General features: G+C 40.7%; 1 protein-coding gene across 1 annotated transcript in view; it reads right to left on the bottom strand.

Moving 5' to 3' along the window:
- Nucleotides 1-21,060, bottom strand: part of LOC140313372 (serine/threonine-protein kinase 32C-like) — a 79,149-nt gene that overhangs the window by 38,384 nt on the left and 19,705 nt on the right. The window contains exon 2 of the mRNA XM_072391450.1: nt 14,319-14,374. Coding sequence (XP_072247551.1) covers nt 14,319-14,374 — 56 coding nt within the window. The remainder of the gene's footprint in view (nt 1-14,318; nt 14,375-21,060) is intronic.

Genomic DNA, 21,060 nt, shown 5'->3' with positions numbered 1-21,060 from the left:
GCAGAGAGACTCAGTTCTTACCACAAAACACCAGAAAACTTCCTATATTCTTAATAAAGCCAGCGCTGTTATACACCCATATGGTGTAATAACTCTGAGGATGCTTTACAGAGCTAATATGATTAGCAATTACAGGAGAAGCTACTTATAAACTCAGTTCTGAATCTAGCAGTGATCTGATTAAAAAAAAAAAAGAAACAGCAACCCATTAATAATTCAGCAGTTCATATTAAACAGATAATCAAAGATTCAGCGCACAGAACCAGCAGGGAGGGTAAAAATGGCTCAAAATTGCTGAAATTGAGAATCTTTCGAAAGAAAGTGGCAGAAATTAAGAGTATTTTATACATACAAAAAAAAGAAGGAAAAATTAAAAATGTATGTGACCCTGTGAGTCTGAAGAATTTGCCGGAAAATTCCGCTGAGACTCAGGGTGACCTATCTGCTAGCATGACCCATCTACTGCAGATCATGAGACTAATTTTAAATTCCGCTGAGATGATGAGTCCGGCACTAACTTCGGTCTTTTCGCCCAGTTGCCGGATGGGCGGAGGATGTTAATTCGGTAGGTCACTGGATAATGATTCCACGGGGTGTTGGAGAATTGAAATCAAAACATGATTAATACTCTAGACTTAAAAGCATCTGATATCATTGGGGCTGGAGGAAATGTTTCTAAAAGTCTCCCACATGACTTCTTTCTGCTTTGCATGCTCGTAATTCCTTTGTTTAGCTTAATGAAGCCCAAGAGGCACCCTCTCATACCGTTTCTTCAAAACTTCATCTTGATTGGAGGCCCAAGACATTCAGTAACCTTTTGTTAGCTTAATTCAGCATTACGCTGCCGGTTATTACAGAATATGTGTGTGTGTGGAGGAGGGGAGGGGGGGCTGAGGCAGAGTGAGGCTGACAGGCCGACAGGAGAAAGCTGCAAGCCATGTTTAAAACAGGAAACCGGGAAGTTCATAACTACCCTTTAACAATGTGTTTCATCCATCACAGAGGAGTTATTAGATCCCACCAAGTACAACTCCAGTCTTAGTTGCGGCTTTTACGATGAACACAGATAAGTCAGTGAAAGGTGAGAGTGTCGAGCCTTGCTGAGGGACACTTGACACAGGAAAGCAATTGAATTTCAAGTATTGCAGTGGCTGTAAACCTTGGCAGCAGCACCCCCAGAGGGCTCATGATGGTTTCAGAGGCATTACAGCTGATTTATGGTATCCAATAACAGAGCAGGGTGGCATATCAATATATTACTGTGATAGAAGGCAACAGTATGGCTTATATGGATTTCTTGCTGTCATTGTGATGCAGTTTATTTTTGCGTTTTTCCTAATCTTAAATGCAGCATTCAAAAAGGAGCTCATCTGACTCTTTTTAATGACTCCCACTTGTTTGGCTGTCATACTGGCATCGGCGCTGACTTTCTCGCTCAAAGAAAACATTGAGTTCAGACTGCCATAACTGCACAACTCATACAGTAAAAGTGAATCCATAATATGAAAAGAATAATATGAGAGAAGTAGTTTAATATCCGAACACAATCATAACTACTGTAAGAAAAGGAACGGATGGCACGAATAATACATTTAAGTGTGGCTTAATTCCTTTTTGCTGCTTTAAGTTTCTGCTTCATGAGCTCACGGTCACTGTTGAGTCTAACAGATTCTAACAGGTTACTGAAACCGCTGCTTCCAGCATACAGTTTACAACACAAGTCACTAATATCTCACATGTGGGCATGAATCACTTATTGTAAGCATGACTAATGAATTCATCAGCATGTTTATTCATGCTGCATGTGTATTAACAGTTGGATCTTTGTTTCTCAGCTGAGTTCCGTATTATGATCGTGATGATTTGATAACAATGAAACTCTTCCTAGTTAAATTACCATTAAAAATGCTTTTTTTCCATACATGGAAACAACAAATCCCAAGGTACAGTTCGCCAATCTGATGAAAAGTGGAAAACTGATGCCCAAAACTTAAACCTACGCAGAAGTCCCATGATCAGGTCCCACTTTGCAATCCTCTTAGATGCTACTTGCCTAAGTGAAGTCGTCATCAACATCTATGTTCGCCCGGATGAAAAGTACATATAGTTGATATGCCATACCAGGTACTAAGTTAATCTCAAAACACTGGGAATCAAAGTCCTGAAAGAGTCCCAACAAAGTAGTCTGAATCCTGTAGGTGTGTTTGTGTACCTGAACTCTTGGCAGCAGCCTAAACAAATGAGCATAAAACCAAAAGCCCCTTTGGCAACTTTAAATCTTCAGTGTGTAAAAAAAAAGTGATCTCGCTCTGAACCCATCTCTCTGCTCTTCTATTTGTACCCAGACCTCCCACTGATTAATCTCAATGTTACGTGCTCTTGAACACACAGCCTTATTAAATGCTTATTAGCTGAACACATCACTTGGTCTTCGACTCTTTCATGTTGCGCTTCAAAGCGGTGCATCGCTGTGAAATCCGAGGGATGTCTGTGCGTTGTTTACCTTTCCAATCCGGCGCCTTTGCCCTGCTCCTCATCCCCTTCACTGTTCTGCTTTAGATTACCGTCCTATCAATTGTTGTCAGGAGGTCTAAAGCTCCTGGGACAACAAGGCACCAAGGAGAAAAGGCTGGGTTTTAAATTTAGTGGACGCACACTGGAAGCTGCAGTTTTTGTGTTTTCTAGGTCAGCCGAGTGCCAAATCGACCGAAAGCTCTTGACTGAGACACATGGCAGCAGCACGGACAGACAGAAGACTGCTGCCTGAGAGGAGGGAGGATGGGAGAGAGACAGAGCAGATTGAGTTTTTTTCTATGAACTTCACCAGAAGTATACTGCACATAAGGTGCTGACCTCCATCATTCCTTCAATTTAAGCTTCAGAATGTTCTCGCTGATGGTGCAATGGATTAACGCCCGTGAGCTGTGATTGAAAAAGAGTTGTTACAAGTGCGGCAAAACCTGGAAACATACACTCTCCTCGTCCATATATGCTCTTGTCGCCAAAATTCTGCATAAATTTTGGAAAGAGTGCTTTCAAAGAGGCAAGCCAGGCAAATACAATTTCAGGGTCTAATAAACATGTCATCCAGGGGGAAGAAGGAGCAATTTGCACTTTCATTTGGTTCATTCCACTGGATGTGTCCTGCTGTCAGCCTGCAGGAAAAGTGAGTGTTTACTGAGCGGGGCTATCCATTTCTTCAGCTGCAAGATGAACTATTACTGCAGGCGTGACCATCAGTAAGAGAAGTCATGGATTGGACTTATGAGCAAAAGTAAGAAAAAATGTAAATAATCATTGCGATTGTTCCATGTTCAAAAGGAGACCTTATTTGTATGTTAGTATGATCAGTCACTATGATTGCTTGTTGGGTTGGATGCTGGTATGCAATACATACTTTATCAAACTTTCTGGGACCCAGAGCAGTCTATCCAAAATCGAGGATATGAAATATTTCAATATACTGAGGGCAATTCCTGAAGGGAAGTAGGTTTTACGCATCTGTTGGACATTCCCACAGCAATGAATCGACCTCTAATTGATTAGCATGCCAGCACAGTAGGACTCGATCTGTTCTGCTGGTAAAGTTTTGCTGGCCCTACTCTCTGCATTTGTCAGGAGCAAGGTGAGCTGCACTTGCTCACAACTTCTCTCCACTGTTGCCAACTTTGTGACTTTGTCAAAGTTCCCGAGTGAGTTGATGTAATAATTCAGCAGTCCTAGCTAAACCCCAAGCTGTTTATTCTGCCCCCATACCGATCTATATCTAAACAATTGGTTGTCTTGCCTGCAGTACACCAGCAGAATTTAAAGGGGGGGGGTTATAAAATTGACATTAGAAGCACAAGACGTCTAAATATAGTGTTTTGTGTGTAAAACTGAAGCAAAACTTTAAATAGATGGGATTTAACTAATATGAATATTCTAAAAACACCTCTTGGGAAAAGACACCAAAGAGGAGAAATTTGCTCTCAAAGCACAAACGTATAAATGAGCTTACCTCCAGTTTGAATTGAACAAACAGAAAGGCTTTGAAGCCGCTCATGTATGAAGGTGGGGAAATATAAGGACAGCATAATGAGCATTACATGCATCAAAGTGAAAGAGAATACAGATGCACAAAGAGCGCCTGAAGAGAGCCTGAAGAGAGAAGTAAGGCTTATCTCCAGTATATTCTCTTCAGATGTACTGACGACGTTAGAGGAGTAACTGAGGGTTTCATTAAGGATGAAGTATCTCATACATATGCATTAACATGGAAGAATTTGCAAGCACTTATCTGCTATGTTGTTTGAGATCATCCTGACGGAAATAGATGCTGTTAGGTAACTCATACTGCCGTGACCTCGCAGAAACTGTATGTCTTCTGTTAAAGTTAAAACTGAGGACCAGTCGATTTTCAGTAAATCTGCACTGACTGACACCCTCCCTGTTAAACTGATCCCTGACTTGTTAATGACAGAGACTTGACATGGTATTTCAGTTCAGCTGTCAGTTCTGACAGCTCACACCTCTGGTCCTCTCTCTGAGGTTTCCTCTCCTGAGCTGTCTGTATAGAAATGTCACTCAGTGCACCATTCCAATCCCTGTGGGACCGATCACAACACTGACATGCCAGCTTTTTTCCCCAAACTGACTTATTTTGTTATGCCTTAGCCCCCATTGCTATCAAAGTTTGAGTAAAGCAAAAAGAAATAAGAGTTTCAGTTAGTCACAACACCAAAAAAACAGGGTCATTAACCACCGCATCTATGTGCCAAACATATGGCTTGGTAGGTAAATAATGTTTAGAGCCTTCACCAAGTAGATAGAATTAGGTTTTAAAATCATAATAAAATTGGAAGTTCTCTGCTCTGAAAGGCTGAGGGCATCAGGGACCCTGAGTGACAGATCCCCAAATCTGCTCAAATTAATCGCATGACAGGGTAAATCCGGTTAATTTGATGTAGAATTACAAACGCACATGTTAAAAGTCATCTACCATGACTGGTATGTCCTGCCAAGAATTCAGCCAAGATATTGGCATAGCATGGGCATACAAGCAGAAAGACTCAATTCAGACGGTGCCTTTGTGTACTGATGTACAGTAAATTCCATCAGTCTCAGATAAAAAATGGTATAACTAATATGTGAAAAATGAGACAGGTGTTGGCGGTGATCCTCAACTCCATACCATTGCGCCTCAGCACAAAAAAAAAAGCCAGCACTCCGCAACGCAGTGCTGGCTTTTCACAAAAGTAATTCACATTGTGTTTCCTACCTGCAGAACAGTTAGCTAGCTAGTTTTCAGATACATAGTTTGAAGCTAATGTGTTAGGCTTATTCATAATATTAGTGTGAGTAAGGTTAAATTTTGCTTCCCTGAAATACCCACTTATCTTGAGCTCTACAACATCATGGAGACCTGGTTCCGAAAATGCTGAACAGAAAATTTATAGGAAAATGTTTAACAGTCCGACTCCACAATTCAACACAGTTCTCAGTGTGTCGCACAACCGTAACATATTTTCGTGCTCCGACTTTAAGCTTTTTGTTCTCGCAGAGCATGTATGCCATTTACAATGACACCATATGAGGCAGATTTAATACTCCTTATTTACAACCTTTAAATAATATTTGAAAATGAGTGTCCTTGATTTCAGATGTAGAACGAAACCGTTGCTTCTAGGTCTACCCACTACCAGCAACTGCATATGTACTGGCTAAAATAATGACTGCGCCCGGGAGTTTTTTTTCAGCTGTTGGTAGCAGCTGGTGTTAAGATGCATAAAACACATTTTCTTTCAGGAAAGTGCAACAGCAGACAAAAACATTTGCTCCCTTACCTGGCTTTCATGTCTTCACACAGAAACTGACTGAATCATCCTATCTAACAGAGATGAAAGATGGTAATGTGAGAGGCAGCATCATTACAATATAATTGAGTTGATGGGGCCATTATCATTTTTATGTTAACCCCCCCCCGTGTGACTTTAATCTTCACCCGCTTCTCATTATTAAGCTATTTCAGGTTTGTGTAATACTGGATCAGTGAAAGCAGCTCCACCAGACTTTAAGGTCTTGAAGGAGTCTGATGAACGTTTACTGGATGAACCCGAGAAAGAAACGCTGTTGGGGTGATGACTAACTAATGTGTTTAACAAATATCAAAGGATTGCTAAGTTGTACACTTATTCAGTAAATGTAATGTAAAATGCCAACCTTGGAGTAATTCTAGTGTTTTTATCTGTTTTATTTTATTTATTTATTAGCAAATGAAAGCTATATAAAATGGCATATTAAAAGGTAAAACAACAACAACAAAAAAACATACGAAGAATACAATAGATAAAGCAAATGTGCAGGAGAAACAAAAAAAACCCTACGGGCTTATCAAGTGGTCCTCCTAAAGATACACATTCAACATAAACTTAATTTACAATAATGTGAAGAACAACAATTAGAAAAGAGAGAGAGAAAAGCAATATTGTGTGGTGGTGTAAAGAAAATATGTGGGTGCTTAACTGCTTAACTGGGCCAATAGAAAGTGAATTAATTGTTTCTTAAATGATTTTATGCTTGTACAATTTCTGAGGTGAATTGGTAATGAATTCCAAAAGTGAGGCCCTCTAAGCCTAATTGAGAACTGAGTAAAGGTAGGCTTGAAAAATGGAGATTATTTGCTGACCTGGTGTTGAAATGATGAATCTGGAAATTGAACTGAAATACAGTCTGGAAACAGATAGGACAGATAAACAAAAATACATATTTGAAACATATTTACGGCAAAAATAGGAAGGAATACTCGGGGACTGAAACAGGGCTGTGGATCTAGCGAATCTGTTAGAAAATGTTATCATTTAGATGAATTGTTTTTGTAAGGTGAGAATACAATTGAGGGAGCTCTTGAAAGTACTAAATGCCTAATTAATATTACAAAATTAAATGAAAGGATAGATAATAGTATAATATAAATTAATCAAGATTTTACCAGGCAATAGATCCCGTTTTCTTCCGATTACTCCAATCTTATTCTTTACAATCTTATTAGAAATAGACAGAATATGATTTTTTCAAGTAAGATTGTCATCAATTAAACCCTTGGTATAGGTAACTTGGCTAGTGAGCTAAACAACCCAGCACTTGATCAATTTAAATCAGTTTTCCTCTCACTCATGTGACCCATTCAGATGGCCTATATGGCCTATTATGTGGCCATTCATATGAACTTAAAAACTGAGTTTTACCCTTCCTCCAAACCTCAGCTGAGGAAGTGTTATGCAAGGCAGGGGCTTTTCAAACTGTCAATAGTCCTCCTTACTTTTGGTGGTTATGGTGTCTTTTTTCTTTTTCAGGATCCTAAAATGATTCATTGAACATCTTTATGTCTGTGTCTGGTGTTCCCTCGTGTCCAGGCGAGGCAGGGTGCACCGACGATGAAAGGACACCGACCACAATTTGATGGAATTCTTATCTGAACTTTTAAAGCCAAACAACTTATTCTATCACAGATTTGGATGAGATTTCAAATCAGAAAATATAACCTTATCCTGAGACGCAAAATGCTGACTCCTGCCACAGTAATTCATTCTCCATGGACCTTCACAGATATAAAAAATGTGGAGGCGAAACAAAACTCCCTCCTATGTCCGGCTAAGACAGGCAGCGGATTAAATAATGATGTGTATACATGTGAATACTGATACTTGAGGTATTCTCAGAGGAAGAATGGCTGGAATGATAATGAATACAGGCAAGAGTTTAACCAGGCTGTTAGTGGAAATGTTGCAACACTCAGGGTAGATAGCTCATTAGTGTGTATGTGTACAGAACTTTGTAAAACTTTTTAAGTAAGATGCAGACTGCAGTGGAAACTTACAGAGGTCACAGTGACTTTGTGACTTCCAGCATTACCACGTATGTGATATCCCGCTGGCAGGAATGTTAATATCTATGCCTTCAAATTATCTATCTTTTTTTTTTTTGTAAATTTCAGAATCTCAGCCAACATATCAACAAAAATACAGTAAGAATTATAAAGCAAAAATAAGCAAAGAGAAAAACAAGCTCCCTGGAAATGTCTCCAAACAGATTTCCAAGTCCTCGAGTCATTTTATCCATATGGTCCCTGCTTCTTTTTAGCGGCTGTGCATTAGAGCTGTGTACTGCAAAAGCTACCGAGGGTTAAGTGTGAAGGAACAGCCGGCGTTTTTTTAGGCTAAAGGGTTGCCCAGGGCTACACTTCGGCTGGGCTGCAAAGCTGCACTTTGTAAAACGAATTCTCTGCTTCACACCTGAAGCTAGAACGTAAATGGGGAGGGAGAAGGCTATAGAAGCAATATCTGGCTCCACTGTCAGTCTATAGAGGTAGGTGGACACCGAGCGTGCTGACTAGAAGCCCTGCAGCACTAACAAAGAGAGAAAATGCTCACAAAGGCTTCATCATCGACTGTCCTTTCCACTGCCGCTGGTACCTTTCTCCAATATGATGAGCATGTCACCGTATCTCTTGCTGTCCTTTTGCCCTTGTGTCTCTTCCAACACCCACTTACTGCCACCGCCAGTCTCAGTTTTTCTACCTCCATCACACTGTGCCCTAATGAGGTTTATTCCAAGTGAAATGCCCGCATGGCAAAGGGAATGAAGATGTAGAAACCACCAGCTGAGTTCCTCCACTACCTCTGACCTTCCTCGTCTCTCAGCATCCGCCTCGCCTCTCTCTGTTTCGATGTTAACCTGTCCATGTGACTGCTGGCATTAGGGAGCTGTCACTAAACTGCTGTCAGGACCGATGACTGTCATGTCCCCCCTTGAGGGTCTACCCCCCCCCCGCACAGGCTTTAATGAGCCCTTCAGCTGAAACACCAGTCCTCCAACGCTGCCGGAGGCGAAAAGATGGAGCGGCACAGGGGGGGGGGGCATAGTGCCATGCTCATGAGGAAAAGGTGGGGAGAGAAGACGAAGCAGGCAATTATCTCGATTCTAAGGCTGTACGTGGACCTTCCAGAGCTGTAGCAGTCATGTCACAAGCGAGCTTTGCTTAAGAATGAATCACACCTTGCTACTGTCACTCCTCACCCCATCTGCCAGAGTGCAGATGCTCCGAAACATCAGAGGGAGAAGTACGGAGAGGATGTGGGCATTCAAGTAATATTAATGCCATATTTTATCCTTAATGATACTACATCACTTTGCTGATATAGGTTACTTCACTGACAATCTCTTAAAACAACATTAACTGGAAGTGAAGTATTCCAGCACCTGAAATTAATTAACAAGCACCAACCTGACCTGACCAAAAAGGCAGAGAGCCTGCTTGGTTGCATTTTTTGTAATGCATCCTCTCTGTCCCTCCACACCGTAGACCTCTTCATAGTCTGTTTTTGGTGGCACACGGTTGACGTATGGAGTGGTCATCAGCTCACTGTTGGAGATGCTTCAGCCCTCTGTCAGTCTTCCTGTGGATTCTGTGAAGGAATCCACAGGAAGAGCGACAGAAGGCCATTGTTGAGACGGCTGCAGGGACAAGTGTTTGCCCTTTGTTGAGACAGACTTCAGTATAAACCACTTACAAGTCCTACTTTGTGTCCCTCTCCAATCGTCTCTACTCTATTTTCATCAGACTTTTCTCCATTTTTCACTTAAATCGTCTGTAAAGTGCTAGAAATAAAAAACACAAAATGAAAGGTATAATAAACAGTCAAGGTTTGTAAATGTAGAATTTAAAAGTAAGCCTTTCCAACCCCTTCGTTACAGAGTAATGCTGCATTGATTGTATTTCAGAAGCATTTAGCTTTTAGGGAAGCCTTACTCTAATTACTGACAGAAATCTGAATCCTTGTGGCATTTTCTTTAACCTTACAAAGCCGAGTTTCCCAATTACCATCCAACGCACCATAATGGCAGCGGAGGTTTGAGAAACAGTGACAGATCAAAGAAGTAAATCATAAGAATAAAAGATAATTTACTAACCGTTTGACAGTGGTTATGCTTTTAAATGAAAATTAACACCCCCCCTCCCCACTTAAAGTCTTACTTTCTGCTGACAGAGGGAGTAAAACAAGTGTGTGTGACAAAGATTTGAACAGTTTTCACTAAAATTGTAGCTCAAAAACAATCGAAAACAACAAGGGAAATATAATCAGAGGAGAGAAATACACTAACACCATTAAGACGGGACTGAGAGGGCCAACTCTGGCATGAGTCTATAGGTGCATTTTGACCAACAGCATCCAGAACTCAACACACTGCGGCTTTTCTGTAAGGAGCTATTTCAACAATGTGCCTCTTTCCTTTGAGGCCTAAACTGCTGGGTGGTTGAGGCAGATCTGAAGGTTTGAAACACTGATTCTCAATGGAGTGTCGGGGCTCACAAATGGCAGCTCACTGAGCAGTCAAAATAGAAGAAAAAAAAAAGCTTAAGATGAATGAACTCAAAAATCTGTTCATGTCACTGTTACACATTTCCACAGGTGGCATGTATTTCTATGTTAACCACCGCAAAATAATCAGAGATTGACGTCTTGTCACCATCTGCGCTCTCTCTCCCAACCGGTCATGCTGCTGGCTCAACCATCGCAGCTCGCGCCTCCCGTCCTGACTGAAGCGATCGCAGATATCTCAGTTTGAATGTTGTTTTACACACAGCGACAACAACACATGCGCTACCATTGGCTCAGCATGCATTTTAACCACAGTCCTGTTTGCTTTTTGCTGTAATTTTGAATTTAACGCTCGCAGTAAAGATATTTACTGAATAAATCCTAAATAAATTACCAAAATAACTCAAAATTGGACAGACCTACAGGAATGGTTTGCTGAAAGCCGACACAAACAGCACCAGCAGTTAGCTGCGGACCTTGTGTTTGTTATATCAATTGATTTATTGAGTCCTGAGTTTGGCTTTTCAAGTAGAGTTTGTGTCAGTATGAGCACACACCTGTGGCATCACTCCATATTAACAGGCAGCAGGTGTAGCAGCGGGGGATTTTTGACGCCGGGTCTTTGGCTGCCAGTATTCCTAATTGGCTGCCAGGGGATGTGTCTCACAATATAATGTTCAACCACTGAATTTTCAAACCGCCGTTTTAAGGTATCACCACATCTCTTAAACAACCTGTCAGCCTGGGACACATAGCAGAGTAAATTGTTCACTGAGAGCAGTGCGGCCACAGTGAGATTTAAAAAAGAACAAAAAACCTCGTCTTCAAAAGTTTGAAGACAGGAACGAAATACCCAAAGAGAATCTTTTGAGATTAAAGAGTGAGATTGAAACGAAGACGCTGATGTATATAAAAGACTGCAAAGTGCACAACAAAACGGATATGAAGTGCATTGAGAAGCAGAGTCTCCTGTGGTTGCAAATGGCTCTTGGGTGAGAAGGAATCCTCCGTTTTCCTTTCTCAAGTCCAACATCACTCAGGACTCCCTGCCATGCAGGAGCAAGCCCCGCAAGATTCATTTTAACACTTTCACAAGTCCACACACACACATCTACAGTACAGAACCTCCTTCTTGGATTACCTACACAGGCTACAGTGTAAAGATTGTGTTTCAAGCCACGGTGAGATAAACACCTCTCTTCCATTTCCAGCTACACACACAATACACAACATTTCATTTCTTGAAAAGTATAGTACAGAGACTAAAGCTATACTTTATGACACAAAAGGCAACAATCAAAGGTGTTAAGACTAGTCTAAAAATATGAAATTCCACCTTGGTTTGTTCAAACATCTTCCAACCAAATCCCCGCCCAGTTAAGTGTGTTTTATGAGAAGCTGGAAACTTGTGCTGTTCGGTGTTTAGAAGCAGCAGGAACACAGAGTGTGGCCACAGTGGGCCAGAAAACAAAAACAATGTGACCTCTGGCAAGGACAAACTTCCTCTGCACGTCTCTGAGCATTTATCTGTCTGTGCGAGTGCAGTTTGTCTCTTTAGAAGAAGGTACAAACGGTGAAATGGTAAAGGGTCGACACTTAGCACCTTTTAACTCGATTTAGGTCCTAAACAATGCATTTTCTCATCCATGCATTCCACAAAACACTCATATATCGCTTCTTATTACATATTTGAACTAGACACAGTGGCATGCAAAAGTTTGGGCACCCCTGGTCAACATTTCTTTTAATGTGAACAGTTGATTGTGATTTTCAAAATGACAAAAAAAGGGAAAAGGGGTTAGGTTTGGGCACGTTAGTACCTGGGAGCACCCTCTTTGGCAACTACCACAGCTTGTAAAACACTTTTTGTAGCCAGCCAAGAGTCTTTCACTTCCCATTTGAGGGATTTTTGTCCATTCTTCCTGACAAAAGTTTTCCAGTTCTGTGACATTCCCGGGCCGTCTTTTAAAGTCTATTCACAGATTTTTAATGATGTTTAGGTCAGGACACTGAGGGCAAAACCTTCAGCTTGAGCCTCTTGAGGCTTTACATCCATTTGCAGAAGCCATCCTCTTTTCAACTTCAGCTTTTTTACAGATGGTGTTATGTTTGCTTCATTTAATTGAATCCATTATTCCCTCGACCCGTGAAATGTGCCCCGTGTGTATCACAGTGTACCACAGTGTAAAGAATAAGATAGTGTAACTCCAGAGTCTGCCAAAACTTCCTGGAGGTCTTCTGCAGTCAAACGGGGCTTCTGACTTGCTTTTCTAGCAATCCTGCCCTCCACAGTTCCTGTTCACTACCATTTCTTAATTACATTTCAAACTGAGGAAATAAGTACCTAAAAACACTTGCTATCTTCTAATAGCCTTCTCCTGCTTTGTGTGTTAAGCAACTGCTTCGAGCGGGGATGTCCACATCCGGTCCTCGAGGGCCGCTGTCCTGCAGGTTTTAGATGTTTCCCTGCTTCCACACACCTGATTCAGATCAATACTTCATTAGCAGGCTTGTGTAGAACTGTGGAACCCATAGCTGCTGATTGTTGGGACAAGGTTAGAGGAGTCTGGGTATTTATAAAGCCTTGAAATGTGCAACCTTTCTCAAATCCCTTAGTTAAAGTTATCTGAGAGCTCAGGGGTTCACATTGTTTTGCAGGGTGCTGCTTTTCCTTTTGTCTTTTGGAGATCTTTTGGAAATCTTCACTGTTCACATTGACAGAAAATTTGGCCAGTGGTGCCCAAACTTCTGCATGCCACTGTACATGCATGTATACTGTTTTACCTGCACTGTGAAGGTATTCTGAAAGACAATCTACGGTTCATTCTTTTTCCTGCAATGACAGCTTTGGAGCAGAGTTAGCTTAGTTGCCAGAGCATCTTGACGCTGCACTCTTTAAACAGAGCTATAAGTTCTTGGCTTAGCTAATGCTTTTGGACCAACACTTAGATCCTAAAAATAAACAAACAATAATGATAATAATAATAAACATGTTATTTACATGTGGAGATTACTTTGAGATATTAGATTAAGTGCAAATGATGATGAAATACAAAAAAAATCGCAGTGTATTCTGCTTCCTAGCTTAGCAGAGTTCCTTTAGTATCACAAGGGGAGTGACAGCAGCAATAAGTAGGAATTAACATGCTAATGCATTTGGCATTGTGCGATGACTTATCATAACCAAGGGACATGTTTTTAAAGAAGAAAAGATTGTAATTTGAGAGAGGCAAAGCAGAAAGAATTTGTAAAAGGCGCACAAAGACACAAGCAGCTTCAAAGGACAAATATTAGCTTTGATGTTTTGGATATAATATGAGGAAAAACTGTTCCAATCTTCGCCGCTCAGCTGTGTGTTGATGCAAAACACATTACGCCCAAAAGTCATTACAGAAGCCCGATACGGGCATTCAGTGCAAAGAGAGGGAAATTCTTCAACTAACATAATGTCTGTCCCAGGTGCCAATATCATCGTTGGTAAACATAATTGATTCTAAAAAATGTGTTGAAAAGAACAGCAGTAATTTGGTTTCACAGTATGCCACACCCACACACACACACACACGCAATGTTTTCTCCCCATTGTATTCAGCTCCGCCAATGAACATGAAGACAAATGCAGCCACAGTAATGTGCTGCTCTGTAATTAAATGGAGAAGTCGGGTCAGAACTCCCAACAGGTTGGCTGCCACGAGATGAGAAAGCTAATTGGCTGTCCTCAAAGTGACTTTACAGAAGGAATTACATAAGCTCTGTTGAATACGGTTATTAAAACAGAAAAATTAATAATCTTTTAAGCGCCATAATGTGATGAGGTGTAAAGCAGAATCTCTCTCAGCCAGTTCAGCCGGCATCTCCGATTCTTTAGAGATAATGAATGTGGTGGGTAATTAAGGGTCCAGAGCACGTACACACACACTCAAACATGCACGCGCACAAATAAAAAAGCTATATTACCTTTCCAAAGCTCCCTTTTCCAATGGCTCGTAAGATCTGGAAGTGGTCAAAGTTTACTGTGAAGACAAAGAGAAAAGATTCATCAGAGATTTCAGCAAAAAGGAGAAAATAATAAGTTTGATCAAAGTATTTCCTCAGGGCCACATTTCCTGTTGTTCTCACTCTGATGCTGATTCGAACTTAAACTTTGAAATTAACACACGAACTATAAGCATTGATTTGATCATTTCCGTTGGACAGTCAGTGCTGAAGTTCTTTGTTCAATGTTCCTCCGGTTTAATGGGACAGAAACTTTGTGTTAACAAGAAGTCATCGCGTTTAATGGTTAGCCGCTCAACTTAGAAAAGCAACAACGGTCTGATTGTCTTCCCTGATTCCACCTGTTCCCTTTGGCTCCCCGTGTGTTCAAATAGTCTGCGTTTCCCTTGTCTTGTGCCAGTGTGTCGCTACAGTCTTATGAGAGTTCATCATCCTCGCCATTTCCAGTGTCGCGATTACCTTGTCCTTTGAAGTTGAGCGTTCCTCCTTCAGTGATCTTTTGTTTGTAAAGTTTTGAACCACAGTCATAGTTTAGATTCGTTTAAAGTTCATAGTCTCTTTTGGTTTCCTCCATTTGGGAGTGATCTTTTGTTTATAATGTTTCATAGCACCTCCATTAAAGGGGCGGTTGCGTTTAGTGATTTGTAATTTCATGGAACCTCCATTAGACGGAGAGTGTTTAGTTTTCTGTAAAGTTTCATAGTGCCTCCGTTTTCAGGAGAGCGTCATTTGTTTGTTCCGCCTCGTTAGACGAGTGCGTAGAGTTTAAAGATAATCTTTTATAGTCTTTCGTTTTCCTCCTGGCATGGAGTGAGTTTGATTTTCATTAAGTTTTATAGTTACACTAGCCTCAAGCCTAATTTTTCTCTGTCAGGAGACTCATAAGAGGTTTATTTAATAAACTGTCTTATACTGAAAGATCCTGCATCTGTGTCCTGTGTATTATAAATAGTGTTGGAGAGACAAAGAGTGGGATGTTGGCCTCAACCCTCTGTCACTGCAGCCAACAACTGCGAGGTTTAGCCCAGCTAATGCTTCCGATGTCAACTGATGTATCACCGATGTATCGGCCGACATTCAGCTTGTTGACTGCAATCTACACATCTGACATTGACAGGATTAGCCTGCAGCTGCAGATTCAGCCAATGTCCGTTAAACGGCAGCCCAATTCCACTGCAGGGAATGTATTTTTCACAAAAACTCTTTGTTTGGCCAACTGAGTACTGAAAAGTTACACAGTAGGTAATCGGTTAACAGCCTATGATGAAATGTAGTTTTCACACAAAGGCGTTTTCTAATTCAAAAAGGTAAAAACAATCAGGATGAGCAACGGTGTAAATTATCATAGTTGACATCTGAATCCCCAGTGAAAACAGGATTTTTTTTTACGTGTCTTGGTTTAAATTTTCTCTTTTTTTCCATCTCTCCCTGTTATTAAAAAAAAAAAGATGTATAGGTTTTAATATGTAGGGTTAAGGTTACATAAACTATTTTACACAAGTAGACCTGGGGGACAAAAAAGAAAAAAAGTAGCTTCGACCTTATAAGGACCTTATTAGGTTTAATGAGGGGGTGTGCGAAGAGATTATCCATTATCCACACTTTGATCATTCATGACATTCATCGTCCCTCGGAATCATTTATTGTGGAACGTGGCAGCCTGAAAGATGAGCTCATAACTGAAGTGCGGTATGAATGACGTAGCGTGCAAATGTGTAAAGTTCTAATGATCTGGTCTGCAGAGGTGCACACAGAATCTATACATTGGCCTTTGGAGTCTAGATATTTTAAGTGGGTAAAGAAAATGCTAACACTTGCAAGCTAAGACACAGTGATCATGCTAACACGATAACATGCAAATGTTTAACGTTTATTGCACGATTGCATTCGCTGATTAACACCTTCGAGCTTAACACAAGTACAGCTGATTAAGTCACAGAGATCTGCATGCAATTTCACAGTCATCCGCCCAGCTGTTGTTGAGTTATTCTTATCCCATGAAATGAAAGTACTTCTTTGGAATAGTGGCTTCTTATATAAGATCATTAGAGCAGAGGCATAAGTCTTATTTCAGGATCCTGCTCACTGCCCTGCAATCATTCATTTAATTTTTTTTCCAATGTAAACTTTAGCACAGTATAGTTGGATGTTTCAGATATGCAGTTTGATTGAATCATCACAATATTCCCAGTGGGAAGTAGTTGAGTAAGACTGATGGCAAGAGCTTTACAATCTTTGATGAGGAATTCATATAAGCGGACATAGATAAATAAAAAAATCCTATGTAATGCAACTCAAAAGACGCTGCGGATAAATACTAAATAATAAATAGTTATATGAAAGGTTTTGGGTAATTTGTCCCTGCAGGGGCTGTACAATTCGGGGAAAATATCAAATTGCATTTTTTTTCCCCCACACACATTATGTGGCAAATTATTTAAATGGTTATTATTTTTAATATATTTAGGACCTGAATTAGTGCCACACATAATTTCAATCTATATATAACAACATAATCACAGGAATTTCAGAAGCACTAACCTTAGCGTTAGGCCCAGTTAGCTTTGCACTGTAGTTACTGAAGCTAATGTTAGCGTTAGCTTTTCAAAGGAAGGCTGCATGCCAGCTCTGATGAAAGGCTTTTAAGAAGCTTCCATCAGCTTAAGATGATGATATGAAATGTGTAGGCATTTAAAAAAATGATTCAAACAACTTCGTTCCTCAGCTGTTGTTAATTAATTTATAGCTACAAAGCTAATTACCTTGTAATCCGTCAATGGAGGAAAACCTGAACTCCAGATTAGCGAAACACTAGTTTCTCTGTTGGTCTTTTACAAACAAAAGGACAAAGCAAACTCCTTCGTTTCAGACAAAGAAAATATCACTTTTTGATTATTCGAGCATAAATACACAAGCAGTAAGAGAACAGAGAAGCAACTTGGAAAAATTAACTATAACTAGTAACAGCTGTGCAACAGTTGCCCTTATAAGCAGTGGTAACAACTGCTAAGTACCACATGCTAAATCTTATCTTATTGATTAAAATGGTTGCTTTTTTTTTAAGGGTTGCATCGTTGCATCACATCAAGAAAAAAATTATCAATGCCATTAGCACTTATTTATGACTTAATGATTAGCTGTGGTACACATTTGATGAAGGGGGGGACAAGGAAGGCCACTAACCGACCTTCTCCTGGTCTTCTGTTTTAATGATGGAGACTGGCCTCTGCTTCTGGTGTGTTTGTGTGTGTGTGTGTGTGTGTGTGTGTGTGTGTGTGTGTGTGTGTGTGTGTGTGTGTGTGTGTGTGTGTGTGTGTGTAGCGTTGCTCTACACAGATATGGGCACAGCAGGCCTGATGCTAACTCATGCAGCTCCGCCCTAAAATTCCGTCAGCTTCTGAAGCTCGCACCGCTCTCTGTTCAGGCCCCTGTCCGTGCAGACAAAGAGCAATCAAGAGAGGGGGTAAAAAAGCACATGCTGGGCTCCTCTACAGCCTACCTGTAAATCCCATAATGCTCGCTATTTCTGGACAAAAGACAAAGCTGTGTCGTCTGTGTTTTGTCTGGAGAAAGCAGAGGCTAATCTAACGTGGATTCTCCCTTCTCCGTCTTCTTCTCAGCACATGGCTAATCCTCTCATATGGCGTGGCCCTGACTTCACCCTCGTTCTGACACAGTGAGACGTGACTATGAACATAACTCTGTGTGATATTGAAAAGGGATTAAGTGAAATATGAGGAAAAATGTAATTGCGTCTTGGTGGGTCTACAGATTTAGCAGCAATGAAAATGATGAAATGTTTCCTCTGACTTTCACGCCGGTACATTCCGATGTTTGTGCTTCGTTGAGGAACTTAGGAAACACCCTGTTCTCAGAGAAGATTCTGTCTTCAGTATTTAAGGGACAGAGTCCTTTGGATAATACGATATTTACACCCACTTTACATCCTGATGGGTCAGGATTGCAGACACTATCTCACTTCTTTCATTCTTTACTAATCTGTTTCCATGCACGCTTGAGTAAACCAAAAGCAATCCCAAGGTTCAGGAGAAGCCATCAGAAAGCAATCATAGACTTTTGTTTTCCGGCCTTCCGAACACGTCTTTTCTTTCAAAAGCCAGACCTAAAACTAATCATCACTTTACTCTAAATTGTGTTTTAACAACTGATTGTGCATCTTCGTAGTCTCTCGCCGCAAATGAATTTCGGCATTAATTCAATCTTGTCTTTTATTTGGGCCATTACTCTTAAAGAGAATAAGTACCGAACCGTGACTCTAAAAAATACTTACTGACCAAGGAACAATGTCTACCCCTGCACCTTATTTATGGTGCAGTCACGGAAAGTCGTGGATAGATTCATTTCAACTTCATTCACGCTTCAACTTATTTCCAATTCTAGATTTCTAGTTTCATGGCACTGCAGCCTGGTGGTATGTTGCTAAGGCTGGACAATACAAGGATAAAGACAATAACAGTAAAATAACTTTTTATCGATGGGTAGAATTATGAGGCGTGGTCGATCAGAGAAGGCAGCCCACGTGCTCGTGTTTGAGCAACTCCATAACAATAACTCAACGGTGTTACTGAAGAAGACATCCCAATGGAAACAGCCCAAAGGCTCAAAACAATAGGACAATGTTGAAAGGAAGGGTTAGAGGAATTCTGTGGTGTGGAGCTATTTTGACTTTTTAACATCCGACAAGAAGCTGAGTAGCGTGCACTTCAAACTGTGTGAAAAGCCTGCTCCCACGAAGACAGGTCACACCAGTAATCCTTTTTACCATCTGAACCAGTGCCAACCTTTACAGCGCCAATGATTCAGAGTATCAGACTCAAAGTCTACAACAACGGACCATCGTGTCCACTTTGGCCTCACAAACAAACAGATTGATATCACAAAACCAACAAGCCTCCTTTACTGCAAAAGATGGTGCCAAGAAGCACGGTCGAAAAAATGTTGGATTTAGGCAGGCGATTACATTAACTGACCCCTGCTACCAACTCACTGGCTATAAATATTTCTCTCAAGCAGCATTTCCAAAGCTGAACACAGTGTGCAAAGAGAGAAAAGTAGATTTAAAGCGTATCACACTGCTCTAACGCATTAGATTTATGGTCAAGTTGCACATCCGAACCATATTCAAGCCTCGATGTCCATTTCACTGGGCATGACTGGATTCTGGAAAGCGGATATTTTCCAACTGCCTCGTTTCCAGAAGGCCACACAGGCAATGTCATTGTTTTAGTATTAACAGAAGCACTCACATTGTGGGGACTGAGTGAAGACTAATTCATAACAGACAGTGGGGAGAATACATTAAAAGCCATATCATTAAACAGCTGGACAAAGCTGCTGTGCTTTGGGCATCTGCTTCACTCAGCTAAAGTGATGAGAAGAATTATTTACTATATACACACACACACACACACACACACACACACAGGAAAGGAAAGGCTGCAGTATAGAGGGTGTTTCTGTTGTTGCATTTGTATTAAAACCGGCTTTATTCCTTTGGATCTGATCGAAGACTTTACCTTGTATTCTCCAGTAAAACTTGAGGATTTTGACTTGGAATAGAAAAGACAGGTAATCATATGTAAAGTACATTATTTATTTGAAACACAGTGTTATAATGTTCTAAAGACAAACAATCCATCATGTCAAAATTAAGGAAATATGTGAATTAATCTAATTTATCGTATAGTATCATATAATCTGTAAGAGATTACCCCCCATCAGATTTTTTTAACCCTTTTTGTGAGTCAAAAATAAAAAAAAGGTCAGATTATATAACCATGACCATTAAGTTACCAGCCCTTAAGAGGATTCACCCAACTGTAAAACTTTCTCCACATGAGTTCACTTTCCACAAAGATAAACAAAACCCGAATCTGACGTCAAAATGAAGAGCTCAACCACTCACACAGCACTCAGACTCCCTGTGGATGTCATGTGTCAGATGATATTTACTAAGGAAAGTCACGAAATGTTCATTCGCCATCCTCTAACAGCCCAATCATAGCCATCCACCTTTTTTTTTTCCATGATTGATCCATGAAGCCAGTCTTCTGTAACGCTTCCTGGAAGCATGAGTCATTGGGTAATGTGAGGCAAAACAAAGGCATCCCCACTCCGTTAAAAGGACCTCAGATTAAGGAGCAAAAAAGGTTCGGGCCTTGATCCACCATAAGAGGATAATTTGGACGGACTTGTTGTTTTCCTGTTACATTCGCTTTCTGTGGTAGGCTGACTAACACATGCTGGGAAGAAGAACTGAGAGGGAGGTAATGGAGGTCCTTTGTGTCAATATATATCACAACATATAGTGAGCTGCCTGTGTGATGGCTGAGCAGTGAAACCAAACACCAGAGGTGAAGTGCAAAAAAGAGCTTCACGCAGGCCCAAATGCTGCACTGCAACACTTTTCGTCACCTGTCAAATATATTGACAAATTTGGTTTGGCCATTACTGTTTTCTAGGTCCAACAAAAAAGCAGCTGTTGAAACAAATGATTGAAGGACGGAGGGCAGCGATTTGTTAAGCAAACAGGCAGACTCTTCATGATGCATGACGCTGAGGAAAAAAAAAAGGCTTCTGTTACCTTTATCTGCTCTTCAGATAACATTTCTGAAAATCTGCCTGGAATCAATGAAACCCTGCTGAATGCATTTGTAAATTGTGTCGTATCACGGTCAAGTGG

Source organism: Leuresthes tenuis, unplaced genomic scaffold (assembly GCF_036924035.1).
Source record: "Leuresthes tenuis unplaced genomic scaffold, fLeuTen1.0.hap1 SCAF_8, whole genome shotgun sequence".
Lineage (NCBI taxonomy): Eukaryota > Metazoa > Chordata > Actinopteri > Atheriniformes > Atherinopsidae > Leuresthes > Leuresthes tenuis.
This window is presented reverse-complemented; position numbering and strand designations above follow the sequence as displayed.